Source organism: Rhinatrema bivittatum, chromosome 4 (assembly GCF_901001135.1).
Source record: "Rhinatrema bivittatum chromosome 4, aRhiBiv1.1, whole genome shotgun sequence".
Classification (NCBI taxonomy): Eukaryota; Metazoa; Chordata; class Amphibia; order Gymnophiona; family Rhinatrematidae; genus Rhinatrema; species Rhinatrema bivittatum.
Window position 1 is genome coordinate 38535779 of NC_042618.1, and position 16739 is coordinate 38552517.

General features: G+C 46.7%; 1 protein-coding gene across 2 annotated transcripts in view; it reads left to right on the forward strand.

Annotated features, from left to right (window-relative positions):
- Positions 1 to 16739, forward strand: part of ZNF839 (zinc finger protein 839) — an 88735-nt gene that overhangs the window by 55656 nt on the left and 16340 nt on the right. For both annotated transcript variants that reach the window (XM_029597968.1, XM_029597969.1), the window contains exon 7: positions 8738 to 8876. In XM_029597968.1, the coding sequence (XP_029453828.1) occupies positions 8738 to 8876 (139 nt within the window). The remainder of the gene's footprint in view (positions 1 to 8737; positions 8877 to 16739) is intronic.

Below are 16739 nucleotides of genomic sequence, written 5' to 3' on the forward strand. Positions count from 1 at the left end.
CTGTCCAATATCATTCAGCCTCTCTGAGGGTCTCGCCCTCTTTGAGCCTCCTTGGAGGTTATGTGGGGTTATTGTTTATATCCCTCATAGTTCATGGGATTATGATTGTTCATATTCCTCCAGTGGGCGATGAGTTGGTTTTTTTTATGTTATCATGGCTGTTCATGTGTTATCCTGGGTATCCTTGCTGACACTTTATTTACTCTTCGACATACTTCATGTATACACTTCTTCTTTATCTGTTAATCTTGGATGCAGATGGGGTTTGGGGGGGGGGATTAGCCAGCATGGTAATGCTCTCAAGGTTACATTGGGGGGTATGCTATCGTAAAAGGGATTACGAAGTTACGGGGGAGTATGTTTGGGAAAGTTGGGGTGTTGGGGTTGTATGTTTTTGGTCCACTATGTGCTTTCTCATCAGGAATGTCTATTTGCTGCTTGGATATCACTCAGTCATCAAGTGTTGTGCGGCTGGAGGTCCCGGCTGGGAGGGCCTCTGCTGCCGATGATATTGCTTTGTTCTTTTTTGAGAAACTTTCATTTTATATCTCTCACTTGGAATGTCTGTGGGATAAACTCACCTATTAAAAGGTCAAAGATTCACTCCCTTCTCAAGCGCAAGCGAGCGAATTTTACAAGAAACTCATCTTACTGATGTTGAGCATAAGTTAAGTAGATGCGGGGGGGGGGGGGGGGGGGGGAGGTTTATTATGCCTCTGGTACCTCTAAATCTGCAGGAGTAGTCATTTGGATTAATAAACATGTTCCTCTCTGGGTTCATACTACGATTAAAGACCCCCTTAGGGTGCTACATCATTTTGGTGGCTGAATTACAACAGACTAGGGTGATTCTGTGTAATATATATGCCCCCCAACAATTACAGTCCTAATTTTTACCGGGAGGTATATAAATTATTACCCTATGTGGAGGACTGTTTGCTGGTGGGAGGGGACTTTAATACCATTCGGGATGCCCAGCTTGATCTTCCCCTTCAGGATCACAGACTGGCTTTGGGAAGGGCCCCTTTTTTTTTTTTGAACAATCCTTGCACTTGGTGGATGTTTGGCGTGTCCTGCATCCTGGTGAGAGAGATTTTACTCATATATCTCGTGCCCATGGTACTTTCTCGCCTTGATTATTTTTTAATAAGTGCACGTAGCCTTTCTTGGGTAAGGGCAGTGACTAATGAGGAAATTGTTATTTCTGAGCATGCTCCGGTACGTTTGGATTTGCTAATTGGCAATTACAACCCTGCCACCTTTCGTTGGCGATTTCCTTTTTACTTGGCCAATGATGTTAAATTCCAAGAATACATACGTGCCCACTGGTTGGATTATGCAACTCTGAATGCCCAGCATGTAGAGACACCGGCTTTGTTTTGGTACACTGCTAAGGCTGTTTTGAGGGGCGATATTATTTCCTATATGGCTCACCGGAAAAGGGCTATTGATCATAGAATTCTGACATTAACTGCTAAATTGAATAGGGCTAGGGGCTTGTTGAACAGTATAAACTCCCATGGCGCCAGGGTGCAGTTTTTAACTATCTAGGGGGAACTCAATACTTTGCTACACCAGCGAGCCCGGAAGAGTTTTTTTTTTTTACTATCAGTACAAGCTTTACCAGCATAGTAATAAAGCTGGTCGGATGCTTGCCAATTTGGTACGTACTGCCCGCGGGTCTCGTTACATCCCCGCTGTACGCTCCTCGGCTTGTAAGATCCTTAGGGGACACAGCTGACATTTTGTGCCGCTTTTGAGATTTTTACAGTACTCTTTATACCTCTGAAGGCTGGGACTCTGTAGCGTGTGCCCATTTTTGTGAGCACCTGAGTCTTCCCCGCCTAACCCAGGATCAGCAAACCTTCTTAAATATGCCAGTTAAGTGAAGTGACTTCGGTGATTAGGAAGGCCAACGCCTTTAAGGCACCTGTGCCAGATAGGTATGATGCAGAATTCTATAAGCGTATCTCGGACCTGGTGGGGCCCTCCTTAGTTAGTGTCATTTCTGCTCTATCAACGGCCGGATCCTTTCCTGCCCACTCTAACACAGCTAATGTTACTCTTATTCATAAGCCAGGGAAGGATCCGTTCTTACCTGAGTCATACCGGCCCATATCATTGCTGAATTTTGATCAAAAGCTGTTGGCCAAAATCATGGCAGATCGTTTGTCAGATATACTTCCATCTCTTGTTGGAGTGGATCAGGTGGGCTTTGTCCGGAAGAGAGATATCTTGACCAATATTCGCAAGGTGCTGGCTGCTATGACGATGTGTCAGCAGATGGATACCCCCTTCCTCGCTGTCAGCTTTGATGCTGAAAAGCGTTTGCTAGGGTGGAATGGGACTATTTATTTTGGGTACTGCAGCAAATGGGATTTGAAGGATTGTTTCTAAATGTGGTTCGCCTTCTCTACCAGGCTCCGGAAGCTATTGTCATAGCGAATGGTTCAAACTCTGAGGTTTTTTCAATAACCCAGGGTACTAGACAGGGCTGCCCTCTCTCTCCTCTTCTGTTTGTCCTCCAGCTCGAGCCTTTGCTACAAAAAATTCAATTGGCAAAAACAGTTAAGGGTATGCGATTCCAGTCGTCCACTTTTAAGTACACTTCATTTGCGGACAATATTTTAGTCTTTCTCATGGACCCACGGAAGTCTCTTCACCCCCTCCTCCAGATTTTTTGGGCTTTTTTCAGGCCTTCGATTAAACCTGCATAAATCTGTGGCTTTGGCATTCCCAGATTCTTTGCAGAGTGCTTGGGGAGATGATTTCCCACTTCAATGAGCGGACTCCTCGTTTATGTACCTTGGAATCATTATTCCTCGTACGCTTTCACAATTATATATAATAAATGTGCTTCCCTTATTGCAGAGCACGCAAGATAAATTGCTGACTTGGGCTCGTTTACCCTTATCCTTGGGAGGCAGAGTTCATCTTTACAGAATGATCATTTTGCCTAAATGGTTGTACCTTTTTCAGAACTTGCCCTTGCAGTTACGCAATGTAGAATTGAGACAGCTGGATAAAGCTCAGCGTCTGTTCTGGGGGCGGGGGGGGGGGGGGGGAGTCTCGCATTCCTCTGGCCTGGTTGAGGGAGAGATGGGGTAGGGGGGCCTAGATGTCCCTGATTTGGCTCTTTATAATTTGGCTAGTAACCTTCATGTGATAAGGGATTGGCTGTTGGATCGGTCCACTGTCATTAATCTCTCTGTGGTTGGGGAGCTGACCACTTCTTTTTCTCTTAAATTTGTTTTGCAAGCCCCAGCCACGTCTCTCCCAACATTTTTAATGCAAAATGCCCTCACCAGGCCCATTCGATCATCTTGGCTTCGGCTCACGCAGCTGTTGCAGATACTGTGCATTTGTGCCTATTTCTTCCCATCCAGGGGAACCCTGATTTTACTCCTGGTTCACAAACAGCAGTATATCTAAGATGGAGTGCTAAGGGAATTTACCTGTTGGGTCATGTACTAACTCCCGGGGGTACAATATTGCCATTCACCAAACTTTGGGAGATTTACGCACTTCCTGCTGCCGAGGTCTTCCCCTATTTACAGTTGCAACATTATGTGGGCTCCCCTCCTCTATTAGGCAGGCCTCTCACTTTCAATCTATTGATGCCATTTTCTCCTTTGAAAAAGAGAAGGTACCTTCGCTATCGCAGTACTATAAGCTTCTTAAACAATTGACGGTCGTGGACACTTGTTCCATTCTGGTTGATAGATGGAATGGAGATGGGGTTTTCACGGTCACTGCATATATACTTAAAGCCTGTTTTAAACGAGTATCCCAACTCTTGGTGAATTCTTATTTTAAAGAAATGCAATACAAATTTTTATGCCGGGGTTATGTTTCGGCACAGGGGGTCTTTCATCTCAAAATCTCATCGTCCCCTGCGTGTGTGTGATGTGGGAAAACCTTTGGCACGTTATCTCATGCCTTTTGGGAATGCCCTGCTATCCATAGTCTTTGGGCTAAGATGGTTTGCTATCTTGAGACTTTATTAGGAGTACGCACTCCAGTTTCACCCCTGTGCTTACTCTTTGGTTGCATTTCTCCCTTACGAATTTGAGGTTTGGGATCTCGATTGCTCATTCGCAAAGCTTACTTAGTGGTGAAGAAGGTCATTTTGATGAACTGGCGGGAGACCTCGCCTCCATCCTACTGGACCTGGCGCAACTGCTTTCATTGTATGATGCTCTTGGATGCGGCAGCATTGCCGATTTCTCCGCACCATAAGAAGCGATTCCTAGACGTCTGGGACTCCTATTTACAATCTCTTCCACAGCGTGCTCGTAGTTCTATCCTAAATGAGTGACTTCATGTGGACACTTCCTGACTGGGGTTATTTTTCAGCCATTATGGTGGATAAATTTGCTCTCACAAGTGGACACCGGACCTTGCAAGAGAGTTAGGGACTGAGTGGAGGGGAAAGGTGGGTGGGAAGAAGGGGCAGAGTTATTCTGTATTGCTTACGACTTTTATTGTTGGGGAGTGGTTCAGAAACCCACCACTCTTTCTGTTATATTATTGTTATAAAATAAAAAAAAGTTTTAAACATAACTTCCCTGTACGTACCAGGATCAGTCCAGGACACCTGGGTTGTGACTCCGCACCAGTAGATGGAGACAGATTAAAACTTGTGGGCGGAGCCATATATAAGCCCCTGTGCCAGTCACAGCCCCTCAGTCTTACTCTGTCTCCAGTAGATGGTGCAGGTCTAGTCACAGCCCTTCCTGACCTGATTCTGGTGTTTGTCAGGTTTGGTTTTTTGAATTAGTTTTTTGTTAGGTCTAATTGTTCTGGGCTAAATTGGGTTTCTTTTTAATTCTTTCCCGGTTGCCCTGCCTCCCAGGGGAGTTGAGAGGTCCTGAGGGGACTACCCTCCCCCGGTCGAGGCCGCTGCCAGGGTTGAGGACCCGGCTGAGCTAGTGGCAGCGTCAGGGGTGACACCAGGGAGCCTGGTTCACTCACCCCTGCAGGAAATAGGGCTTTCAGAACCAGGGACAGCGCGTTTTTTTCTGTTAAAAAAAAAAAAGTTTTACTTTTATTTTTTTGCGGCTCTCTGTTCCTTGGCGTTGCCGTTCCGTTTCGGTCGGTGGGGGGCGTCGCCTGCAGAGGGGAGGTTGCCGAATTGCGCCGTTTTGGTTATTTTGAATTTTATTCCTCTGAGGTGAATTTTCTTTTCGTGTCTCTGTTTTCCCGCGTTCGCAGGCATGCCTCGCGGTTCGCAGTGCAGGGCCTGCGGCTCGGCGCGCGCGCGTCTCTCCCGGGACAGCCTTTGTTCGGCTTGTGTCCCGGGTGATGAGGGCACCTCAGCAGCACCTCGGAGAGCTCGGTCCCGGGTCGCGCGATCGCTGCCGCGAGGTGGGGGCCCCTCTGACACTCCTCAGGAGCTGTTCCCGCTTAGCGCGGGAGTGGCAGCCATTTTGGCCACGGGCCAGGAAATTTCCTGATATTTTGGCTTTTCTCCAGGCTGGGCTGGCCAAAGGTTTAGCATGCAGTTCCCTACGGGTCCAAGTGGCGGCGCTTGGTTGTTTGCGTGGTAAAGTCAGGGGAGTCTCCCTGGCTCTCCACCCTGATATTTCCCGTTTTCTTAGGGGAGCGAAACACCTCCGTCCTCCTTTGCGGTTCCCTTGTCCGTCTTGGAACCTCAACTGGGTGCTCTCGGCCTTATGCTCAGCTCCGTTTGAGCCTCTGAAGCGTTCTACGATCAAAGATCTCACGTTGAAGACTGTATTCCTGATAGCGATTGCGTCGGCTCGTCGAGTTTCCGAGTTGCAGGCTTTGTCCTGTAGGGAGCCCTTCTTGCGCATTTCCGATTCGGGGGTTTCCTTGCGGACCGTTCCATCTTTTCTGCCTAAGGTCGTATCGGCTTTTCATTTGAATCAATCAGTTGAACTTCCTTCTTTTGCGGTAGGGGAGTCTTCTGACCCGAAATCAAGGGACTTGAGAAAGCTAGATTTGCGGAGGTCTCTTCTTCGCTATCTAGAGGTCACAAATTCTTTTCGGTTGACGGATCATCTGTTTGTGTTGACATCGGGTCCAAAGAAAGGTTCTGCTGCGTCCCGCACGACGATCGCCCGTTGGCTCAAGGAGGCCATTGGTTCCGCGTACATTTTGCGCGGTAAATCACCGCCGGTGGGTCTTCGGGCTCATTCAACGAGGTCTCATGCTGCGTCTTGGGCGGAATTTTCTCAGGTATCGCCTCAAGAGATTTGCAGGGCGGCTACCTGGAAATCGTTGCATACATTCATTAAACATTACCGGTTGGATGTTCAGGCTACTGATGCTGGGGGATTTGGAGAGAGGGTACTCCGAGCGGGACTCTCTGCTTCCCACCCTCGGTAACTTAGCTCTGGTACATCCCAGGTGTCCTGGACTGATCCTGGTACGTACAGGGAAAGGAAAATTAGTTTCTTACCTGATAATTTTCGTTCCTGTAGTACCAAGGATCAGTCCAGGATCCCGCCCGCAGTGTTGCGCTATAGTAACGGAGAGTCCGCTCATTGTTCTTTTTTAATACGCTGACCCCTTGTTTTGTTAGCTCTCCCGGTTGGAGAGTCTGTTTTCCTGTAGGGGTGTTGCAGTTTTCGTTTTCTTAGTGAGTTTCTATAGTTATCTATGTTGGCTTTTGGATTTTCTACTTTGACATTACGTATGACTGAGGGGCTGTGACTGGCACAGGGGCTTATATATGGCTCCGCCCACAAGTTTTAATCTGTCTCCATCTACTGGTGCGGAGTCACAACCCAGGTGTCCTGGACTGATCCTTGGTACTACAGGAACGAAAATTATCAGGTAAGAAACTAATTTTCCTTTCATGGAGTGCCCCCTAGTCTTTCTATTATCCGAAAGACTAAATAACTGATTCACATTAACCCGTTCTAGACATCTCATGATTTTAAACACCTCTATCATATCCCCCCTCAGCCATCTCTTCTCCAAGCTGAAAAGTCCTAACCTCTTTAGTCTTTCCTCATAGGGGAGCTCTTCCATTCCCCTTATCATTTTGGTAGCCCTTCTCTGTACCTTCTCCATCACAATTATATCTTTTTTGAGATGCGGCGACCAGAATTGTACACAGTATTCAAGATGCAGTCTCACCATGGAGCGATAGAGGCATTATGACATTTTCCGTTTTATTCATCATTCTCTTTCTAATAATCCCCAACATTCTGTTTGCTTTTTTGACTGCCGCAAAACACTGAACCGATGATTTCAATGTGTTATCCACTATGACGCCTAGATCTCTTTCTTGGGTTGTAGCACCTAATATGGAACCTGACATTGTGTAACTATAGCATGGGTTATTTTTCTCTATATGCATCACCTTGCACTTATCCACATTAAATTTCATCTGCCATTTTGATGCCCAATTTTCCAGTCTCACAAGGTCTTCCTGCAATTTATCACAATCTGCTTGTGATTTAACTACTCTGAACAATTTTGTATCATCTGCAAATTTGATTATCTCACTCGTCGTATTTCTTTTCAGATCATTTTCAGATCATTTATAAATATATTGAAAAGTAAGGGTCCCAATACAGATCCCTACTCCACTGCCCACTCCCTTCCACTGAGAAAATTGTCCATTTAATCCTACTCTGTTTCCTGTCTTTTAGCCAGTTTGCAATCCACGAAAGGACATCGCCACCTATCCCATGACTTTTTACTTTTCCTGGAAGCCTCTCATGAGGAACTTTGTCAAATGCCTTCTGAAAATCCAAGTATATTACATCTACCAGTTCACCTTTATCCACATATTTATTAACTCCTTCAAAAACGTGAAGCAGATTTGTGAGGCAAGACTTGCCTTGGGTAAAGCCATGCTGACTTTGTTCCATTAAACCATGTCTTTCTATATGTTCTGTGATTTTGATGTTTAGAACACTTTCCACTATTTTTCCTGGCACTGAAGTCAGGCTAACCGGTCTGTAGTTTCCCGGATTGCCTCTGGAGCCCTTTTTAAATATTGGGGTTACATTTGCTATCCTCCAGTCTTCAGGTACAATGGATGATTTTAATGATAGGTTACAAATTTTTACTAATAGGTCTGAAATTTCATTTTTTAGTTCCTTCAGAACTCTGGGGTGTATACCATCCGGTCCAGGTAATTTACTTCTCTTCAGTTAGTCAATCAGGTCTATCACATCTTCTAGGTTCACCGTGATTTGATTCAGTCCCTCTGAATCATTACCCATGAAAACCTTCTCCAGTACGGGTACCTCCCCAACATCCTCTTTAGTAAACACCGAAGCAAGCAAATCATTTAATCTTTCCGCGATGGCCTTATCTTCTCTAAGTGCCCCTTTAACCCCTTGATCAATATTCAAGCCTTATCTTGTAAAGCAAAAAGAGTGGTTCTTAAATTCAATATGCAAATACCATTATCTGTTAATCCGTTTTTATTTCTGTGCATTTGGGGATTATGGCAGGTTAATCTATTTAGTTCAGCTGCCAGAAACTGGAGAATGGAGCAAGAGTTAGGCGGCTGCTGCCTATCAAGTCAAGCATTGCGAAGGAAAAGTGTTCTTATTAGGGAAAAGACTTTTTCGGTAGAAAATAAGAAATCTGAACAGGCACAAAGATTCTAATTTTTCACATATAGCATTTAATGTCTATGCCCACTGTATAAAACACATTCAGAATCTGTACATTTCAAATTGTCAGGGTTAAAGATATAAATTAGTGTTTTCTAGAAAAAAATATGCATTAAATTTTTTTTTATTGTTAGGGTACAAATGAAGAATTAGTACCACCCATGAAAAGAATCAGACGGGAGGGCACTGCAGAAAACGCAACCCTCATGTATGCCAGTGACAATGGAGTCGAGGAAGAGATATTGTCGTCTTGCACGCTGCCTAGCAAAGGAGGTAAATTGGTCTAAATTGAGTTCCCCTTTAAGTTCTTAGGTTTATCTATAACCATATTTTTCAATTAAAGCAGGAATGCTTGCTAAAAATCTTAAGGTGATAAAAACAGATTACCGTATTGTTCATTCCATAAGACGCACCTGACCAAAAGACTCACCTAGGATTCAGAGGGGGAAAATTAAAAAAAAATTAAAAATTAAAAAAAAAAATTGGTGTGCTAAACCAGCTCTGTTCCCGGGCGTCTGTGCGTCTTATGGAGCAAATTAGGGGAGTGCATAAAAATTTTTTTGTCCCCATTTCGTTTTCAGGTCTGGGGAGGGCCATTTTGGTCCACTTCCCAGATCAGAAAACTTTTCATTCTCTTTCTTTGGGAAGAAAAAACCAACCCCCCCCCCCCCATCCCAACCCTTTAAATTTAATTACCACAACCCCTCACTCTCCTGCCCCCCCCCCCCCCCAAGACCTGCCAAATGTCCCTGGTGGTCCAGCGGGGGTCCGGGAGTGATCTCCTGCACTTGGGCCGTCAGCTGCCAGTAATCAAATTGGCGCCGATGGCCCTTGTGATATAGTAAGGGCAAAGGGCCATTGGTGCCAATTTGATTACTGGCAGCTGACGGCCCAAGTGCAGGAGATCACTCCCGGACCCCCGCTGGACCACCAGGGACTTTTGGCAGGTCTTTTGGGGGCACATAATTCCTTTGTTGTGGAATCTGCCCAGAAAAAGGCAAGGAAGCAGAAGCCACATTCATCTACTCCTCCAGGAAAGGAACATAGATTCCTTGATACTTTAGGAAGAAAGGTGTTCCAGGGGTCCATGCTGGTGTCACATATAGCTGCATACCAGCTATATATGACCCAATATCAAAGGAATTTATGGAAACAGGTCCAGGAATTAGCAGATTCCCTTCCTCAGCAACAACAAAAAACACTCAACGCCCTTGTTGACAAGGGGCTAGAGTCAGGAAAACATGAGGTAAGGGCCGCATATGATTCTTTCGAGACTTCGGCCCGTTTATCAGCTATGGGAATTAGTGCACGGAGGTGGGGTTGGCTGAAAGCTTCCGGTCTCAGAATGGAAGTCCAGGAAAGACTCGTGGACCTTCCATGCACAGGAGACAACCTCTTTGGAGAGAAGGTACAGGTCACGGTATCTTTACTTAAAGATCATCACGAGGCGCTATGCCAACTGTCTGTTACAATCTGATCCAGCATCCTCTGTACGAAAACCCGCTAGGAGTGACACTAGACGCCCTTTTTACAGACCTCGTAGGTACTATTCTCCTACCTCCTCTGCACGACCTTTCCTTCAACCTCAGAGAGGTCGTTCACGTCAGCCAAAACAGGCTAAGCCTCAGCCACCTCCACAGTCAACCCCTGCATCTGGTTTTTGAAATCTACGTCAGAGGACAGCAGCTTCTCCCACAATCCTCAAACCAAATTACCTGTAGGAGGTCGGCTCCATTACTTCCAACACCAGTGGAGCCTCATCACCTCAGACCAATGGGTACTAGCTATCCTAAGGAGAGGATACCACTTAAAATTGTTCATCCCCTAAGTTCCATGTAAACTGGCCTGATGTGAATTCTATTCGTGAAGTCCGGTATAGAAATATTTCTCACAGGACAAGCAGGATGGTTGTCCTCACAAATGGGTGACATCGAGGATGGAGCCCACCACGGAAAACTTCTGTCAGAGTTTAAACAGAACTTTGACTGGCCCCTACTGGGCATGCCCAGCAAGGCACTGACCCTGCAGCCAGCAGGGGTCTCCCTCCAGTCTTCTTTTTTCCGCGCAGCAGCTGCCACGCGGTGAAAGGAGCTCTCTTACCACGTTCCTGACAGGAATTCGGTTTTTTCTTTCCGAAGAAAATTTGCCCCTCAGGGGTCTCCCTTCGACAAATTTTTGTCACCTTCGCGGAATCCGGTAAGTTTTTTGCCGATTTTCATCGACTGCCGTCGATTTTGGCCCTTGAGGCCTGTTGGCACTTACCGATCCCACGGCTAAATTTGGCCCTAGGCCATGGCGACGGGGTTCCGTCGTTGTCCGGATTGCACCCGGACTATGTCCATCACAGACCCCCATAGGGTCTGTGTTCTGTGTTTGGGAAGTGAGCATGATGTCCTGACTTGCACTAAATGTGCCCTAATGACACCTAAGGGTCGTAAAGCCAGGATGGAGAAGATGGGGCTCCTCTTCCATGCACCCACCCCAACACCATCGATAGCATCGACGTCATCGGAACCGGCACCGTCGAAGTTGCACCATCACCGTCAACCCTCCGGTGACCGTCCACCACCGATGACTTCTCGGCCGTCGACTCCTGTCCCCTCCCCGGATGGGCGAGGAGATCGGAAGGACAAGCATCGCCATCGGCGGCACAAGTCTCGGCCCGTCGAGGATCCACAGCCATCGACCTCTGAACAGGCCGAGCCACCGACAAAAAAGCCTCGGTCAGACCTGGCACCGTCCACGTCTCGTTCGCAGGCATCGAGGAAACCCTCACCCTCTCGGGGTGTGGGAGCCGTGATCCCACCGGTTACGGTGGTCCCTCCGGCTCTGCCTCAGCCTCCCTCTCCCGTCGAGCCGGGTATCGTTACCCCTGGTCTCCGGGCAGAACTGGACCGGCTGGTCCAGGAGGCCATCGAGAAAGCGATGCAAAGGTTCCAGCCTCCACCGGCACCGTCTCCGGCACCGATTCTGGCACCGCCTCAGGCACCGACCTCGGCACCGACTCCGCCACCGAGGAGGGAACCGACCACCGAGCCTCTAGTGGAAGCGCTGGCACCGCTACTGAATCGTATGGAGGCACTCATGCGGGCCCTTCCATCGGTGATTCCAGTAGCACCGACTACACCATCGTCTCCAGCAGGATTCTCATCGGTAGGAGAAACACCGTTTCGGATTCCCCCGTCCGGAGTAGTCCCATCGGTGCCTTCGCATACCTCTCCACCGATTTATCCCTCGGCTCCATCGATTCCAAGACCGGCACCGATTCCATCGGCAGCCCCGAAGCCCTCGATGCCGTTTACAGTTCCGCTTGCAGCACCGATTCCATCCAGATTTCCATCGAAGCCTTTGGATCCTCAACTAAGGTCCTTCAGGTCTGCAAGCCCCACATGATCCTTATGATACCTGGGGTGATGATACATCTTCTGATACAGATTTGCCATCCCCACCATCTCCTACAGAGAGTAGAAAACGATCTCCTCCTGAAGATCTCTCCTTTATTAATTTTGTAAAGGAGATGTCAGAAATTGTACCTTTTCAGTTGCAATCTGAAACCGATGACAGGCACCAAATGATGGAACTGCTCCAATTTCTGGATGCCCCAAAAATCATCGCTTCCATCCCCATTCACCAGGTATTTCTGGATCTTTTAAAGAAAAACTGGGAATCTCCTTCATCTGTGTCACCAGTTAATAAGAAAGCTGACTCCACATACCTTGTTCAGTCAGCACCAGGATTTCAGAAGCCTCAACTGGATCATCGCTCTGTTGTAGTTGAGTCTGCACAAAAGAAGGCCAAGCGCCTAAAACCACACTCTTCCACTCCCCCTATCAAGGACAACAAATTCCTAGATAGTGTGGGACGGAAAGTGTATTATGGGGCCATGTTGATATCTCGCATAGCTTCATACCAACTTTACATGACTCAATACAACAGAGCCATCCTTAAACAGATGCAGGACTACGCTGACACGTTACCGGACCAATACCAGCCACAGCTTCAAGCCCTTCTTCACAAAGGATTTGAGGCTGGGAAGCACGAGATCAGAACGGCCTACGATATCTTCGATGCTTCCACAAAAGTCTCAGCTACTGCCATCTCAGCCAGACCTTGGGCTTGGTTAAAGTCATCTAACCTTCGCCCAGAGGTCCAGGATCGTCTAGCCGATTTACCCTGCTTAGGGGACAATCTGTTTGGAGAACAGATTCAGCAAATTGTGGCAGAATTGAAGGATCACCACGAGACGTTGAAGCAACTTTCGTCTGTTCCATCTGAGGTATCCTCCAAACCACCACCTAAGAAGGACTCTAAAAAGTCTTTCTTTCGGCCACGTCGTTATTATCCTCCGTCGGCTAGGCCTCGTCCGGCTCGATCCTCCACTAGACCTCAGCCACGCCAACCTTGAAAACAAAGACCTGCTGTGGCCCCAGCTCCTGGGCCTGCGGCAGGCCTTTGACTTCCCGGTACGGAGCACATGCCACATCCCACTTCCCGACATCCCTGTGGGGGGTCGTCTGTGCCACTTTTTACAGCATTGGATACAGATTACCTCAGATCAGTGGGTGCTGGCAATTATCACACAGGGTTACCACCTCAACTTCATAACTCTTCCGGCAGACTCCCCGCCTCTTCAAGCATGGAGTCTATCCAGCCACTTGACTCAATTACAACAGGAAGTATCCCTTCTTTTGCAATCAAATGCTATAGAACCCGTCCCTCCCTCTCAACGAGGCAAGGGATTCTACTCCAGGTACTTCCTAATTCCAAAGAAGTCAGGGGGGCTACGTCCCATTTTGGACCTTCGGGCCCTCAACAAGTACCTTCAAAAAGAAAAGTTCAAGATGGTAACCCTGGGTGCGCTACTCCCTCTGCTGCAAAGGGGGGATTGGCTGTGCTCCCTCGACCTAAAGGATGCTTATACCCATATTGCGATAACACAATCCCATCGCAAGTATCTGCGGTTTCTGGTAGGCCGCGACCATTATCAATACAGAGTACTACCTTTCGGTCTGGCATCTGCTCCACGAGTCTTCACCAAATGCCTCGTAGTGGTAGCAGCATTCCTCAGGAAGGAAGGTGTCCACGTCTACCCCTATCTGGACGATTGGCTAATCAGGGCCTCCACCCCTCAGATTGCCCACTCCTCCCTAAAATTGACAATCAACACACTCCTTTCCTTAGGGTTTCTTGTCAATTACGAGAAATCTTGCTTAGTCCCATCTCAAACCTTATCTTTCATTGGGGCAGACTTGGACACCTTACAGGCAAAGGCCTACCTTCCGCTGCAGCGGGTCCAAACTCTCATGTCCCTAGCTCGCCAGCTCCAGTCTCAAGACACGGCCACGGCTCGCCAATTCCTCATTCTCCTAGGACACATGGCATCCTCAGTTCAAGTCACTCCCATGACCCGACTAGCCATGAGAGTAACACAATGGACTCTGCGACACCAATGGATTCAAGCTTCTCAGCGCCTGTCCTCCATGGTCGCAGTTACACAAGCGCTTCGCCTGTCTTTAACCTGGTGGACGACTCAAATCAATCTCCTTCAGGGCTTACCTTTTCTCCTACCAGATCCACAAGTAATCCTGACCACCGACGCTTCCCACATCGGTTGGGGGGCTCATGTGGACGATTTCCAAACCCAAGGGTTATGGTCACCAGAGGAAGCCGAACACCAGATAAATTTTTTGGAACTTCGAGCAATCCGTTACGCGCTCAGAACGTTCAAAGATCGTCTTTCGAATCAGATAATCTTAATCCAGACAGACAACCAAGTGGCCATGTGGTACATAAACAAGCAGGGAGGCACAGGCTCTTTCCTTCTGTGTCAGGAAGCTGCGCAGATTTGGGCAGAAGCCCTCTCCCACTCCATGTACCTCAGGGCCACTTACCTGCCGGGAGTAGACAATGTATTGGCAGATCAGCTGAGCCGGGTCTTCCAACCACACGAGTGGTCACTCGATCCTCTGGTAGCGACCTCTCTATTTCACAAGTGGGGTTCTCCCCACATAGATCTCTTTGCGTCCCCTCAGAACCACAAAGTAGACAATTACTGCTCTCTCATTCGGAGCCACCACTCTCAGCCGAGGGATGCCTTCTCCCTCAAGTGGACATCAGGTCTGCTCTATGCATTCCCTCCACTTCCTCTTCTGTCAAGGACTCTCGTGAAGCTTCGCCAGGACGGAGGAACCATGATCCTGATAGCACCCCACTGGCCACGCCAGGTGTGGTTTCCCATTCTTCAGGATCTCTCCATCCGCAGGCACATCCCTCTGGGAACGGATCCGCATCTGCTCACTCAGAACGACGGATGCCTCCTCCATCCCAACCTCCAAGCCTTGTCCCTGACGGCATGGATGTTGAAAGGTTAGTCCTTCAGCCTTTTAACCTTTCAGATTCGGTTTCTCGTGTCCTGATAGCTTCACGAAAGCCCTCCACCAGAAGATCCTATTCGTATAAATGGAAAAGGTACACATCTTGGTGCACTTCCCAGTCCCTTGATCCCCTTTCCTGTCCAATCTCTAAGTTCTTGGACTATTTATGAAGAGAATCGTGGTAATATAGATCATATAGCAGCAAGGGGTAGAGGTGCTCGAGGGGATCATAATTATAAGTCCAGAAAAACTTATGGTCACAGGGAGCCATATAATTTTCGTCGCTAAAAATCAGGTTAGACAACCAAATGATATAGATCAGAAGAACAATGTAGTTAATTTGTCTTCAAAAAATTTTGGGGAGTCCACATTGAATCTATTGGGCAAGGGGTTGTCTTTTATCCCAGTGAATAGATATAACAGCTTTTCCACTCAGATTGAAATACATAAATTTTTCAGGCGTTTGAGACTCAGGGATTTCTTTGGACCATCTTCGATGGATGCCAGGGATAAATTATATAAACCTTCTAAATGGGTTCCGACAGAGCCACCTCACCCCCTTCTTGTGGCATTTGAGACTATGGTAATCCGTGACATAAGCTGTATTGAGGAACAGAAAGAATGGTTAAAATTTAACACATCTCGACAGGATATGGATATCATCCACCAATTACGGGTGGATACTGATATTATTATACAAGGGGCTGATAAGGGGGGTGCGTTAGTCATAATGGATACCCAGGATTATGAAGCTGAAGCATGGTTACAGTTGAATAACACGGAGTTTTATAATAAGATAATAGAAGATCCGGGACATGATATTATGATTAACATTAATCAGATTGTCACTAGAGCGAAGGAACAGAGTGTGATTTCACACAAAGAAGCTAAATATTTATATATTGAGTCATTTACTACTCCATATATATATTTTGTTCCAAAGATACACAAATCTTTAGTGAAACCCCCTGGACGGCCTATTGTTTCAGGCAGAGGTTCCGTGTTTGAAAATGCAGCAAAATTTATTGACCAAATATTACAACCTTTGGTTAAAGATATTAAGTCTTATGTCAGAGATACCACAGATTTTATAGGCAGTTCAGGTCATATAAGTAAGATCAAATGTGGGTCTAAAATGGTGACAGCTGATATCACGGCACTCTATACAAACATACCCCAACAGGAAGCTCTTTCTATAATTAACATCTCTTTAAGTAAAACAGGCATAAGAGCATCTAGAAAAGCAGTGATCAGTCAGTTAGCAGAGATCATTATTACTCAATTCTATTTTCATTTCAAGGAGCATTTGTTTACACAAATCAAAGGGATTCCAATGGGCTCTCCCTTAGCCCCCTCAGTAGCATGTCTTTATGTAGGGATCTTTGAAGATAAATTTATTTACACATCTCAATATTTTACACACATCCCATTTTTTAAAAGATACATCGATGATGTGTTTTTTATTTGGGAAGGTCTTGAAGAAGTCCTCGGTCAATTTACTCAATATGTAAACCAGTGTGATCCACATTTGCAGTTTACTTTTCAATCAAGTGTAATGCAGTTGCCTTTTTTGGACATGATGATTACAGTAAAGGATGGTATACTGGTTTTTTCAGTGTATACTAAACCCACGGATCGCAATACTACATTGCATTTCCAGAGCTTTCATCCAAAGAAATTAAAGGAAAGCATACCGATTAGTCAGTTTCTTAGGTATAGGCGGATTTGTTCGTCTGTACTGGAATATAAAGTGATGGCTAAA